Raw genomic sequence first — 13,002 nt, 5'->3', positions numbered from 1 at the left:
TTGTGAAAAACTGGGGGAAGGACTTTAAAGGTAATTTACAATGTATTGTAAAATGTTAAGTAAACACCTGCATCATGTGTTGCATATCAAAGAAGCCCACATGCTGATGTGTCTTACTCTTTGTTAGGAAATTGGAGAATTGCTGCAACAGAGAGGCAAAGAGTTTGGTGTTACCACTGGTAGGAAGAGAAGATGTGGCTGGCTGGACCTTGTCTCACTCCGATATGTCTATATGATTAATGGATTTACTGCGTGAGTTGTTTGCTGAGCTTTGCTGGCAACTTGACAGAAAATCATGAAATGCTGTAGATTACTGTAAATTGTGCATATACCAGTTAGTAACATTTGCACTGTTAATATTGATCTGTTGATTGTTTTGATATTTTGATAAATTAGCTGTTCCTTGTTTTTCATATCATGAAATATTTTTACATTTGATATTTTCATAGATGTAGATTTTTCTCTCCTTTCTTTATGGAGATTTCTTTTGTTAGTTTGTCTTCAAAATAACATAGATGGGAAACCATCAGTATCTCTAGTAGTATGTGTAAGTATTAAAAATACAGATATGTCTTTGGGATGTTAATCAAAATAAAAGATGGGTGCCTGAAACAAACTGGTATAAAATTTCTAGCAGATCAAATAGTGTAAATACATATTTTATTTAAATACTTCTGTTTTTCTTGTTCTTTGTGGGTTTTGTTTTAAATAAGATGTAGCCAGGTATTTGTAGAGCCAGTGTTTGATTATTTTTTTGTCTTTGCTGTAGGACAGGAACATTTGGCAGAGGACAGGAACAGAGACCAACAGGCATTATGCAATGAAATGGTCATCTTAAATGGTTATACCTTAAATGGTTAGGTATCTTGGCAGCACCCTCACCAATTAAAATTATAACACTTGAAGCCACAGACAAATTCATTCAATTGGAGAATGCCTGTTCTTTGATTTTTTGGGCATTTTCATGTAGTACTAGATCAAAGGATGCAAGAAAAACTGTGTTTATCCTTTTTTGTTGCTGTTGTCTTGTTTCAGAGGTTGTTTGTTTTTTGGTTTGGGGTGTTTTTTTCAAGTCAGACCAGCTAACAGATTAGTGCCATATGAGATATTTTCTTAAAGAAATAAAATTCATTGGAGGAGTCAATTTTGTTTGATTTTTTTAACAATGTGATAAGATTCAAGGGTTTTTGGACTTGTTTAACCAGAGTAATGTTTCTTTATAGATTGGCACTTACCAAATTGGACATCTTGGATGTATTTCCAGAAATCAAAGTTGGTGTTGCATACAAACTAGATGGTGAAATCATACCTCATTTTCCTGGTAAGACTGCTTATTTAAAAATTTTAGATTTTGGTGAAATGTAATGTGGTACTTTTAAATGCATTTGACTTCTACTTGTAAAACTTAAAAGAGCAATATCTTACTTCAGCATCAAGCTATTCATGTCTTCCAGATGCACCAGACATATCTTTTACCATACCAGTACCTGCCCCTAAAAGATACCTGTACCAAATACTGAATTTTGTCTACTAGAAAGATTCAAATAGCTATATATGTTACTACTTGTCCTTTTTATTTTATACAGCCTGCATCACCTTCAAGCTAAATTGGAAGCTTGTTTCATACTCTAAACTTTTATCTTGTTCCACTTCTGTATTGATGCCCATTATTAGCAGGCCAGCTCTTCATTTAAGCATGCAATGACCCCCATAAGAGAACTGGTTCTGTTGAAAAGCCTAGTTTTTCTTTTCTTCTGTTACATTTCTAACAGTTCACTTCCCTTTAATGATTCATGGACCAGCCAAAAACCTACAAAAGCTACACAGTGTAAAAGAGGGACAAGGGGTGGGGCAAGAAACTAACAACTAGTGTAGGTGAAAGTAAGACTATTTCCTAATGCATGACCAATGTACATTAGCTTAGTGTGATAGAAACTGTAGTTCATGAGGAGGACAGTGGTTGTTTTTACTTGAAGAGTGTACCTACATTTTACAATATTCAAATACCACAAGCCAGTGTTTTTGTGGATAATGTGTCATGTTCAGTTTGTGATAGTTGCAGAAAAAAAGGAAGAACATAAAACAGTACTAAAGATTGGGCTTTTTGATTTTCATAATGTGCACATATATGCCCATTTTCATTCTAATTGGTACTTGAGCGTTAGAGGCTGGTTACAGGTTACAATTTTTCATGTGATATCATCATCATAATCAGAGAACTTCTTGAGGGTGAGGAGATCAACTATAATAATTGGATACAACTCACAGCAGGATTTATGTAGTACAAAGATGTAATTATGTGTACAGGAATAAGTGATGATGTGCCACTTGTCCTTGAAAATAGCACATATCTGTTAAGAGTAATTCATTAGGAATTTAAAAAAAATTCTTTTGTTTCTCCGTGTGCTTGTGGGAGTTTTCTAACTGATTTGCTGTCCAAAATCTTCAAACAAAAGTGTTAGTTCCAGTCTGAATGCATGCTGAATGACTTTGATTCAGGAAATGTAGTACTCGTCTTGAATTAAACCAGGGAATACTTTTCCCTTTTTAAGACTCAGATATTACCTGGTTGGTACTCATATCAAAACATTAGGGACATTTGTGTTTACCTGAAATGGCCTTTGAACATAATGGAGGTTGCACATTTGAATTGAGAACTACTCAGTAAGTGCTTTTGCTGTAGCCTGTTGTATGATGTTGTGCTCAAACCAGGAAAATCTTTTCTGGCAGTCCATGCTTAAAGATGACATAAGCAGGTGGCCATGTTGTACAGTACTAAGATGTCAGTAATTTGTGGGGTTTTTTTCATTTATTGTATGTCTCAGGGCCAGAATCTTTTTAGATACAACTCTTGAGTTAGCAGACTTTGTTCCCTGTATACCCCTAGGTAACAGCTGACCTTCAGTCATTGCAGCACAATGTGGCTCTCCTGCCTGTATTTTTCTTTACTGTATGAACAATTAAGAATTCTGGTAGAACTTTAGTAGAAGCTGTTGACATGCTGTCTTCCTTAAAGCGTCAGGAAGGAGTTTGAGCTGAGCTTCTGGTAAGCTGGAAGATGCTGTCTCTCACAGTGCCTCTATGTTCCACACTTCTCTTTGCTATACTCCTCAACATTTGGCAGCATTTTCAGCACACATGTTGCAGTTAACCCCTGCCCCTGGCATAAAAAATAAAAGGTAACTTTATTCCCATTTTGTGTTTTGCAGACCATTAGACTGTTTCTGATGTCTGCATTTCTGCATGCCGTGTGCTTGTATAATTTTTTTTTTTCAAACGTTGCACTGACGTTGAAATTTAATTTAGAAGAAAACTACTCTGGGAAGCTCTCACTGGCAGACTTTGTCTTTCTCTCTCCCCTTCCTACCCTCCCACTGTCTTGGAGATGTTCATGATTTACCCTTCTTGTGAAATGACTGTCTCTAAATTAGAATCACACACAGTACCCACCATCTCAGGAAAAGCATGCCATGTTTCATATTTTGTTCCTTTTTCCACCTGGATTGGAGAATCATACGAGTCTCACTCGGAGTTTTTTAGCTTAGCTTTCTGTGTGCATTTCATAATTGCCTCTTAAGCAGGAACCTAAAATGTCTTGTGAATTTATGGCTGCCTTCAGTTGCTGTTACTGAGGCTGTAGTCTTTTGCTGGCCAGTGGTGGGAGTTTATGGAAGACAGAACTTCCTGCTAGCTTTGAGCCAATCAGTTAAAAAAGAATGTGGAAGCTATTGTCTGGTTCTCTAATGCCTCCTGTCCGAGTTCAGACATCAGTTGATTTCAGCACAGAGGGACATAACTTCTAGCTTAGGAGGTTTGAAAACACAGATGCTTAGGAAAATTGGGAGATTACTTTGGACAAGCTTTACTTTCGTGCTTGTTTTTTTTGTTTTTTTTTTCCTTACACTTTTTCCGTGGGCATTTATTGTAGGTTAAAGAGCTGGCACACTATTCTGGATGCACCTTTGGTCTGACCTACATGACTGTTTTCATGTTCAGTTTCTGAAAATTGCTGGAGGATCTTTCTCTTAAAAAGGTTCCAAGGTCCCAAATCTGAGATATTTTTTCTGAGTTGGAAGTAGCATCACAGCACTCTTCAAATTATGATATCATTGTATTTGCTCTGTTATATAGTTAAGCCGTTAAGGAATATTCTGGAAACCCTAAAACCCACTGAGGGAAAAGCTGAGAGGAATCTAGATGGTGACTAGATGTGGTACTACACTGAGCTCAGTTTGTGGCTTGTCTTTACCACACATAATCTTTATCACATCTGCTGGGACAAAATTCTGACTCATTTGAAACATCAAGCGATGCATCCCTTCTTTTTCTTTTCTCTTGGGGGGGTAAGGAATCCAGGCTAATGGAAAATTGTAGTCAATATTAGACCGTTCAATACCAAATGCTTTCAGCTATCTCCCTCTAACCTCAGCAGAGAGGCTTCAAAGGCCTGTGGACATCCAAGATGAGGTGTTCATTCACTCTGCCTCTTCAGAAAGAGGGGGGCTAGGAACCATCTGCACTGCCTGGAGATCACTTTGTGATTGTGCAATTAGAGTGCCTCTGTTCTGTTGTACAGATCACCTGCACAGCAGACAACACCTCAGTTGTTATTTCTGACAGTAAAGTGCTTATCCTTGGCTTCTGCAACCAGACATCCTTAATGTGCCTGTCTGTTCTCATTGCCATGAGTATTGGTTCAGGATTCCTTTAACCTGGGAACACCTTGGTCCAAAACTTTGCACATTTCTTTGCTGTTATAGACTTCAAGGACAGCAGAGCAGTCTTCTTTCAGCCTTTCTCAAAATGCCTAGTCCATTAAGGCTGTCCTTACAACACTGCTACTGTTGAACTGTTGCCTGCATCAGGACAAATTGTTCAATGTGCTGAGCTTGAGTTTGTTGGCTGCACACATGCTGGAGGGGATTAGCGTGTGGTTTTGTATTTGTACTACTGTACCTCTTGCACCTCATACCCTTTCCTAGGCTGACTAGCTGTCCTGGCAGGAATGACTTAAACTGGGACACAGAGCCTACATAAATTAATTACTATGCCCTCATCTTCATGAAGGCAAGAAGGAATGCCTGACTCCTCCCATTTTAAAATTAATATATTTTGATCATTTTCAGATTTAAGGCCTTTGTTTTGCTGTCCTGTGTCATTCCAAAACTTAATGTTCAGATAATTACTGGAGTGATTCAGTTCCAGAACAGTATGCCTAGCATGTTTTTCAGAACTAGAAATCATCACTGGATTCATAGTTAAAGGACAACATTGTAGCAAGTTGCTAAATGAAGGACAAAATACTGCTTCTCTTCTGAGAAGTCGTGGGAACACTTAGGGTTCATACATCCTGTGGGACTCCACACTGGTTGATGAATTCATTGCAGAGTTTTGGGGCAAAGGGTCTGTGGGTATTAGAGGTCTGTTAATTCTTAACTACATCTTACGACTGTGTTTAGTAAAAGGTACACTCCTGTGCCATTTTAAAATATGTTTTAGCTGCTTGATACTTACAAGCTGGTTCTTAATTCTGCTTTCACAATTCCCTTATGAAGAGGGATCTGGTTCTCAGTATTTGTTCAGAAAAAAAAAAGAACATTTTGGGGAATTATTTCCCTGAAAAGTTGTTTTCTGAACTGACAAGATTATGGTTTCAGCAAAATGTATGCATGTGACTGAGCACTGGAGTTCCTAAAGTCTTGAGTCCTGATATTTACTGGATTTTTTTCCCCTTATGCTTATATTAACAAAACCCCCAACACTTTAGTGGCTGCAGTGTTTGTATTACTCTATGAGCAAACCTCTGTGTAAGAGGTAACACCTCATTAGTGTTTCATGGTAGAGAATATCCATGGACATAAAATTTTTGTTTCTGTTTGCTTCTCAGCCAACCATGAAGTCTTAAACAAAGTAGAGGTTCAGTATAAGACACTCCCAGGATGGGTTACAGACATATCAAATGCCAGGACGTTTGATGATCTGCCTGTGAATGCACAAAACTACGTTCGTTTTATAGAAAAGCAGTTGGGTGTTCCTGGTGAGTAGAACAGATTTTCTTCTTCTTGTCTGGGTTATTCCTGCTCCATGAAAACCTGTTTGGTATTTTGGATTAATGAAGACTCAAAATACTGAAAACTAGTTTCTAACTGCTTATTATGATGTACCTGGTGCCACTGGTGATTATGGTATTACTACTTTTTATTTAGTTGTTGAACTCAAAATTTTCAGAAGTTTTAATATACATTCCTTCTCTGGGTTATACTATAGTTGTTGTTCAATTAAGGTTTTTTTTCATAACTTGCTCAAGTGTCTTTTAGACTGGTTACAATTGGGGTTCAGTTTTGCTACGATCATAAAGTCAGTGGCACTATGAGTTATTAATTAGTATGATGAATTATATATGAGAGTATGTATATATATATATATATATATATATATATATATATATATATATATATATGTATAAATATATATGAGTATGTATGAGAGTATATATTGAGAATTGAATCATATATGAGAGTATATATATGTTCCTGAACTGATACATTTCTCCATGCTCCCTAATAAAGGTGATCCTGTGGTTTCATCCAAAGCTGGGAATTAGGAGATACGCAAATTTTTACTTATCTGACAGTTTGTAACTATCCTTTATCTTACAATCTGCAAAAGTGATTAGTTTATTATGACAGTTTCAAGAATACCTGCTTTTTGAAGTTGTCAGTGTATTCTTTGAGAACAACAGACAAAGTTATAATTTCTTAGTGTATGAATAGAATATGCTGTGTTTTTCTTCAAAATGTGGTGCTTAAGAAGATGAGTTTGTATCTTAAGATACAGTCTACTCTTGCTTTGTGTTACTTACAATAGAAGTTTGCTTTTTCTCTCCTGCAGTTAAATGGATTGGAGTAGGGAAATCCAGGGAATCAATGATCCAGCTGTTTTAAAGATTTCAGATGCATGGAAGAAAGCACACTCCTCAAAAGACTGCTCATTCTTAAATGCATTAGTAGCCCGCAAAGCAAAGATGTTGGAAAGATAGATTTTTGCATGGGAAGAAATGCTAGAGTTGATACCCCCAGATCAATTGCTACTCCTGAAAGAGACTCTTAACATGAACCTGTATCAATTCCTGTTCAACTGCAATTACCAGGACACTTCTCATTGCTGTTCAAGGTGCCATCAGATTTTTTTTTCCTTACCAACTATTTACTTCATAATGTAATTCCTGTTTGAAAATCTAAGGTAGCATTGCTTTCATGACTGTTTGTCCTTGTTACCCTCTCTCTGCTTTTGGCGGTGTTACTTCCCTGAAATTTTAGACAGTAAAAATAATGCAGTTTTGCACAAATAGTTTTACATCCTCATTATTTGTATTCCTAAAGCTGTTGTATTCTTAATGACTGGTCTTGTGAGTGATTAAAGAGGGGGAGTCTGATTTTATAATGCTATAAATGCTGTCTAAATTATTGTGTGATCTCTTTTTTAAAAGAAGATGTGATGCCAAGTTGTTATGAATGTCCAGGTTTTTTTAGCTGTATAACACAGGAAACTTACTCTTTGTAACTCACAGAGGATACTCAAGTGTTTACCAGGAAGTGTGCCCAGAAAGTTAGAAAACTGATATTGTAAAAAAGTTCATTTGCAATTATTAAAGAACCGTTCTGATTTTGAGTTAAATGTTTTATAATGTTACTCTTTCTTTTCCTGGCATTTTAAACTCTGTGCTTCTTCGCTTCCAAGGCACGTATCTTAAACTCTTCTCCTAATTATATGGGGTTATATTTATATTTTGTGAGAAGTCTAACATTTTGATGCCCTTTTAAATTCCTTTCTTCAGAGTCAATTGAAGATCCTTCTCTGGAGGATTGCCAAAGTGCAGACACTTCTGTATTTATAAGTTGAAGATGCTGTAGAAATAACATTTAATGTATTCCATGTATTTGCTTTGGGTGTGGGGTAAATAACAAGTGTTCACCTCAAGACATCTGACATATTTTGGATTATTGTTGGGAAATGTGGAAATGTTCCAGAACTATTTAAATTTATAACCATCTTTATCTATTCCAAAGAATCGGATTTCTTTTTGCAACAACCCAGTAATTATATTTTCCCTTTGCAGACTATTGAGAATGACTCTGTTTTTACACACTGTGCTGTGGTGTTCATGTGCTTCTTTTTAACTTCAAATAAAACTTACTTTGTTTCCTAAACCCAAGTTTGTATCAGGGTGGGGCAGCAGTTTTAGATTTAGTTTAGCAGATTTTGGCTGCATATAAGAATATATGAATGAATATAAGAAAATTCTAATGCAAAATAAAAGATATGAGGCCTTTTTGTTTGTCTTGAGTGACCACATGTTACCTGAAATGGAATAATTTTTGGACTGTGCTGCTGCTGAGGTGGTTAGCACAATTTTTGTATTCTAAATAGACACAAAATAAAATTGCTTGTTGTAAGAGGAGAGACAGGAGGTTTGAAGGATAAAACTACTGATTTTTAAGGAGCATTTTCTATCGAATCGCTTGCACGTGACAGAGCAGTTACTGAGGTTTGTATTTTACTTGCATAATGTGAGGAAAGAGGTGGATATCACAGAATGCTGGAAAATTGGCAAATACAGTGAGAAACCTTTGTATCAGCATTGCATGTAAAGATCATTCTCATCACCATTAAAAAGCAAGCTGATCTTGCTTTTAATTTTTTTTTTTCCTGGAGAAGATGAAGTTCTAGTTTTGCTGTCAGCCTTGCAGTCCAGGAGAGAGTCATACTATCCCTCCCTAGCTAAAGGACATCTTGAATTGAAAATATTTTCCTAGTTCCCAGATGGAGAGAAGGAGGGCTAGAACTGTGAAATGTAAATTCCAGTGTTTATTTAGAAGGAAAAAAAGTTACTCTTTTCTAGGCAATAGAGGGAATTGATGGTGCAATGTGAACAATAGGTAATAATTACTAAGTGTTCTTGTTCCCTTATAGCTGTAGGAGGCACCAAGGCGATTTGTGCTGTCAGTGAAGCTACCAGCCAAAGACTCTGGGCGTAGCTGGTTCAAGGAGCGAATAAATAAATAAATGAGGGCATGTTTCCTTCTACAGTCAGTGAATAAATAAAACACATCCATGGAGCTGTGTTTCACTTATGCCAAGCAGAGACCTTCAAGGTTTCAGTTTTTTCACCGTTGTAACCCCACTGTACAAACTACCATTGTTTTTCAGTGGAGGAATTCATATTACCAGATGCAGCAGTATTTCTGAGCAATACAGCAGTAGCCTAAAATGATACAAAGTATTAAAGTATTTGTGCAGTATTTTGAAAGAAACAAAACAGAATTGCCTTGGATGCAATACTGATTTTTATTCTTTTGCTGTCTTTTAAATTCAGCTGAGATTTTTCTTTGAGTCTTCCATTCAAGGGCAGTCCTGGAAAGTTGAGAACATTCTCCTACCAATACTTGTCGAGGATATATGTGGTCTAGGATCTGTTGGTGTGTATTTACTCCCATGACCTGGAACAAAGAATTTCTCAGTTTCAAGTGGTTAAACTTGGCATCTGTAAAGTATTTTATGTTGTCCCTGCATGCTAGTTTTGTTTAAGTTTTTCTGGTTGAATTCTTAGACTGGTGCACACTTTCCTTGTGTCAAAGAATGGTTATACCCTACCAAATTTTCCCCTCCTCCAGTGCTACCTTTTCTCCACCTTATTTCACTTGTACAGATGGAGAAATAGATGGGATGTTATCACCAACCTGAGTGTGGTGGGAACAAATACTGTAAGTTACAGGGATTTTTTTCAAACTTCATGTTCACAAGAAGGAAGAAGAGAACAGCAGCCTAATACTTTACCTTCAGCTCTGTGTCCAGCAGGGGCAAAGGTAAATGGCTTTGAAGACATACATAGTTTTTTAGCTCTAGATAAAATTCTGTGTTCTGCCTCCTCACTATTTCATTAGTGAAGAAAGGAATTGAACTAATTCTCAAAGGAATTGCCCCACTCATTGGCAAAAGGCTTTTTGTTGTCTGTCACAGGCTAGTAGTAAGCTGTGGTAAAAAGCAAAACCTTCATACTTTGACAAGCATCTATTTTGGAGGCCCTTCCTTTGTGCTGTCTCTCTGAAGGCTCTTCCATCACTGCTGTGTAAGGGGAGAGGATGGCAGCATAGGATAGTAGTTGAAATTGATTCTCCTCCAAGTGTCCCCTCCTGCTAATGGGATGTTTACAGGAGGCACAGATACCTGTTAGACCAGACAAGGCTGATGACAGACAAGGTATTTTGATCTCACTCTGTTCTTGCTGCCACTGAAATATTTACGAGGCTCAATCTCCCAGGCTTGTGCTGTACTGCAGCACTAATAGCCCTTATGTCCCTACAGATTAGTGAGCCTCCTTTACTAACTAAATAAGGGAAAGTGAGGGATACTTCTGCTGCTTAGCCTTTCCATTTGTGTTCCACATGTAATTGGGTTTTGACATGCAGCTAATGGACAAAAGCTTCAGATGAAGGGGCAGATGTGATGTTGATGTCATGGTGCTTTCGTCTACCATCACCCTGGAAATCTGCTTTCTGATAAAAGATGATAGTTCCTTTTGCTGTCACAGCCAGCTCTCTTACTGAAACATAATCAAAGGTGTGACTGGTTTAGAAAAAGTAAAGGGCAAAATAGCTGGGAAGGAAAGACAATGCAATCAGGTGAGTTTTTTCTCCTGCCCATACTGTTAGTAGTCTCTGAAACAGTGAAACTTAAAAAAACCTGGTGGTACAGTAATCAACACACTTACTTTTGGTGTTTGGGAGCTTTACGTACTGAAGGTAAGGTATAGACTGCCATGCATGCCTGTGTACGCACAGATGATGCATTATTGACTTAACATTTTACACCATTTTTTGTTGATCAGAGTGTAACAACTCATTTGACACGACATCTTTAAAATACCTTGCAATATACACATTCAAATATCTTCTATTCAGCTTCAGACAGAAAATCTGTTAAATCCCAGCGTCCTTCACTATCACTTTGGAACCACTAGTCAAGTGTATCAAAGCAATTTTCTTACACTCCACTGGATTTTTTCACTGATTAATCTATTTGTGCATGCATCCAGGTACTTACTCTTTAGCTCTTTTAATGAGCACTGCTGAAATTATCAATAGTGTATTTGAGTAACTATTCTTAGATAACAATTGCCCAAGTACAGATTGTTTTCCTTGTCTTGTTCCCTGGTTGACAATTATTGTCTGGTGGTTACAGAAGGTGGTCTGGTTCTTACAGAAGGAACTAGGGCACCTCAGTGTTGGTAGTTGGCTCTTTTTTCCAAAACATGAGATGACTATTCACTTTTTTTCCCTCCATGCAACTTAGGACTAGCTTGTTAATAGTGAAGCACGCCTCCCTAGTTCATCTTCTGTGTCCCTCTGACAGGAAAACCAGCATGGATCACTCAGTTGTGTTGAGAAAAGAGCAAGTCAAGTGTTGCTTTGAATGAAGCGTGATTGTACCAGTCACCGGTGGTTTTCTCCTGAGAGCTGAGTTGTCAGAGTCAGGATGGAAGGGCGTTTCAGCCTTGTAGTTTACTACAAAGCCAGTTGCAGTTTACCAAAAGGTCTGGGCAAAAAGCATAAATCATTCTGTAATCTCATGCTGACATATGGTATGTAAATACCATGATCCACCCAAAGGGTAGCCAGAATTATGAAAGTACTTTCTAATCTCCTGCTGAAATGAGCTCTCAGTATAATGCAGCTGTAATCTAATAGATATTAACAGCCTGAGAATGTACAGTAAGACCTTAATAATTCAGTATTGTTCAATTGGCTCCATCTGACTTGTAATTAGCCCGATAAGGGTTGTGCCTTCTGCAGTCAAGCAACTAACTGCATTAGTTCAGTATCAAAAGAATTTTCAAAGCCTTGGCTACCCAATATAAATGGCCTACAACATTTTACTTCTTTTTTTCTCATCAAACAATTAGAAGTCAATGTGCAATACAACAAATTTTCATAGGGGAGCAGAAAAATCCAGATTTTTTTACAGCAATTTCCATTCTGGATTCTCAAATATATGATAAATTCAGGCCATTCAAGCACTCCTGGTACAGCCGAAAACTTTTGAATGTAGCTTTGGTTTCCTCTGCCTGGGTTCTCTTGTTCCTTTTGTAGATCAAAGTAATAAAAAAAAATCAATAGAAGTTGTTGCAATGTTGACCACAATAGGCATAAAAGGGGGAAGGCTTATTCCATGGGTCTCATGGGTTTACTTTGATGCACAGACTTACCCTGGAGCTCCTCTGTATGCATGTGACTTGTGGAGCCATCCTAGCTGCCCATGACAGAAACCAGACATCCTTTCCAGGATGAACAGCTGAGCTGATGAAACAAGCAATAGAGAATAGTGAAGGTACGAGCAGCAGGCTAGAGAGCAAGAAGCCCACCCAAGCTGTGGTGAAAGGTGATTTTTTTTTTTTTTTTTTTTTTTTTTTTTTTTTTTTTTTTTTGTATAACAGTCATGGAAAAGAAATATTTTTGTCCCGGTACAGAATTTAAAAATTAATAAAGGGACGACATTGATAACAAGGCAAAATCTTGCCTCTGTTGAAAAAAATGTGAGTTTATGCAGATGAATGCATTTTTTTTTCGGATAAGAAATAAAAGCTGGGCAGACTTTTTTTTTTCCCCTCAAAAAAGTACTGCTTTGAGGTACTAAGAATCTTCAGTGGATTTTTTTATCCAACTAGCTGACAGCCTGACCTGTGCACATAATGTGTGCTCTGTGGTTTAGGAGGCTGGTGGCAAGACTGGGGCAGAATCTGCTAAACTCCCTTAGCTTTTACAGAGTGTAACATGCCAAATTCCTACAAGCATTGGTGTAAAATATTAGGGTGTTTTGTTTGTTTGTGCTTTTGTTCAGGAGCTGCTGCTGAGTCTAAAATAATTTGCTTATGTGGCTTGAATGTATTAATCTCCAATTTGATAGCAAAATTCACTGTGGGATAGCATGCCTATTAGGAATCCC

General features: G+C 37.4%; 1 protein-coding gene across 1 annotated transcript in view; it reads left to right on the top strand.

Annotated features, from left to right (window-relative positions):
- Positions 1-8,210, top strand: part of ADSS2 (adenylosuccinate synthase 2) — a 37,204-nt gene extending 28,994 nt beyond the window's left edge. The window contains exons 10-13 of the mRNA XM_071429068.1: positions 128-252; positions 1,224-1,321; positions 5,888-6,037; positions 6,892-8,210. Coding sequence (XP_071285169.1) covers positions 128-252; positions 1,224-1,321; positions 5,888-6,037; positions 6,892-6,944 — 426 coding nt within the window. The 3' untranslated portion in view covers positions 6,945-8,210. The remainder of the gene's footprint in view (positions 1-127; positions 253-1,223; positions 1,322-5,887; positions 6,038-6,891) is intronic.
- The last annotated feature ends 4,792 nt before the right edge of the window (positions 8,211-13,002 follow it).

The sequence above is a fragment of the Agelaius tricolor genome, unplaced genomic scaffold, assembly GCF_023055355.1.
Source record: "Agelaius tricolor isolate 1412-34295 unplaced genomic scaffold, bAgeTri1.0.p SCAF_1, whole genome shotgun sequence".
NCBI classification, from domain to species: domain Eukaryota; kingdom Metazoa; phylum Chordata; class Aves; order Passeriformes; family Icteridae; genus Agelaius; species Agelaius tricolor.
This window is presented reverse-complemented; position numbering and strand designations above follow the sequence as displayed.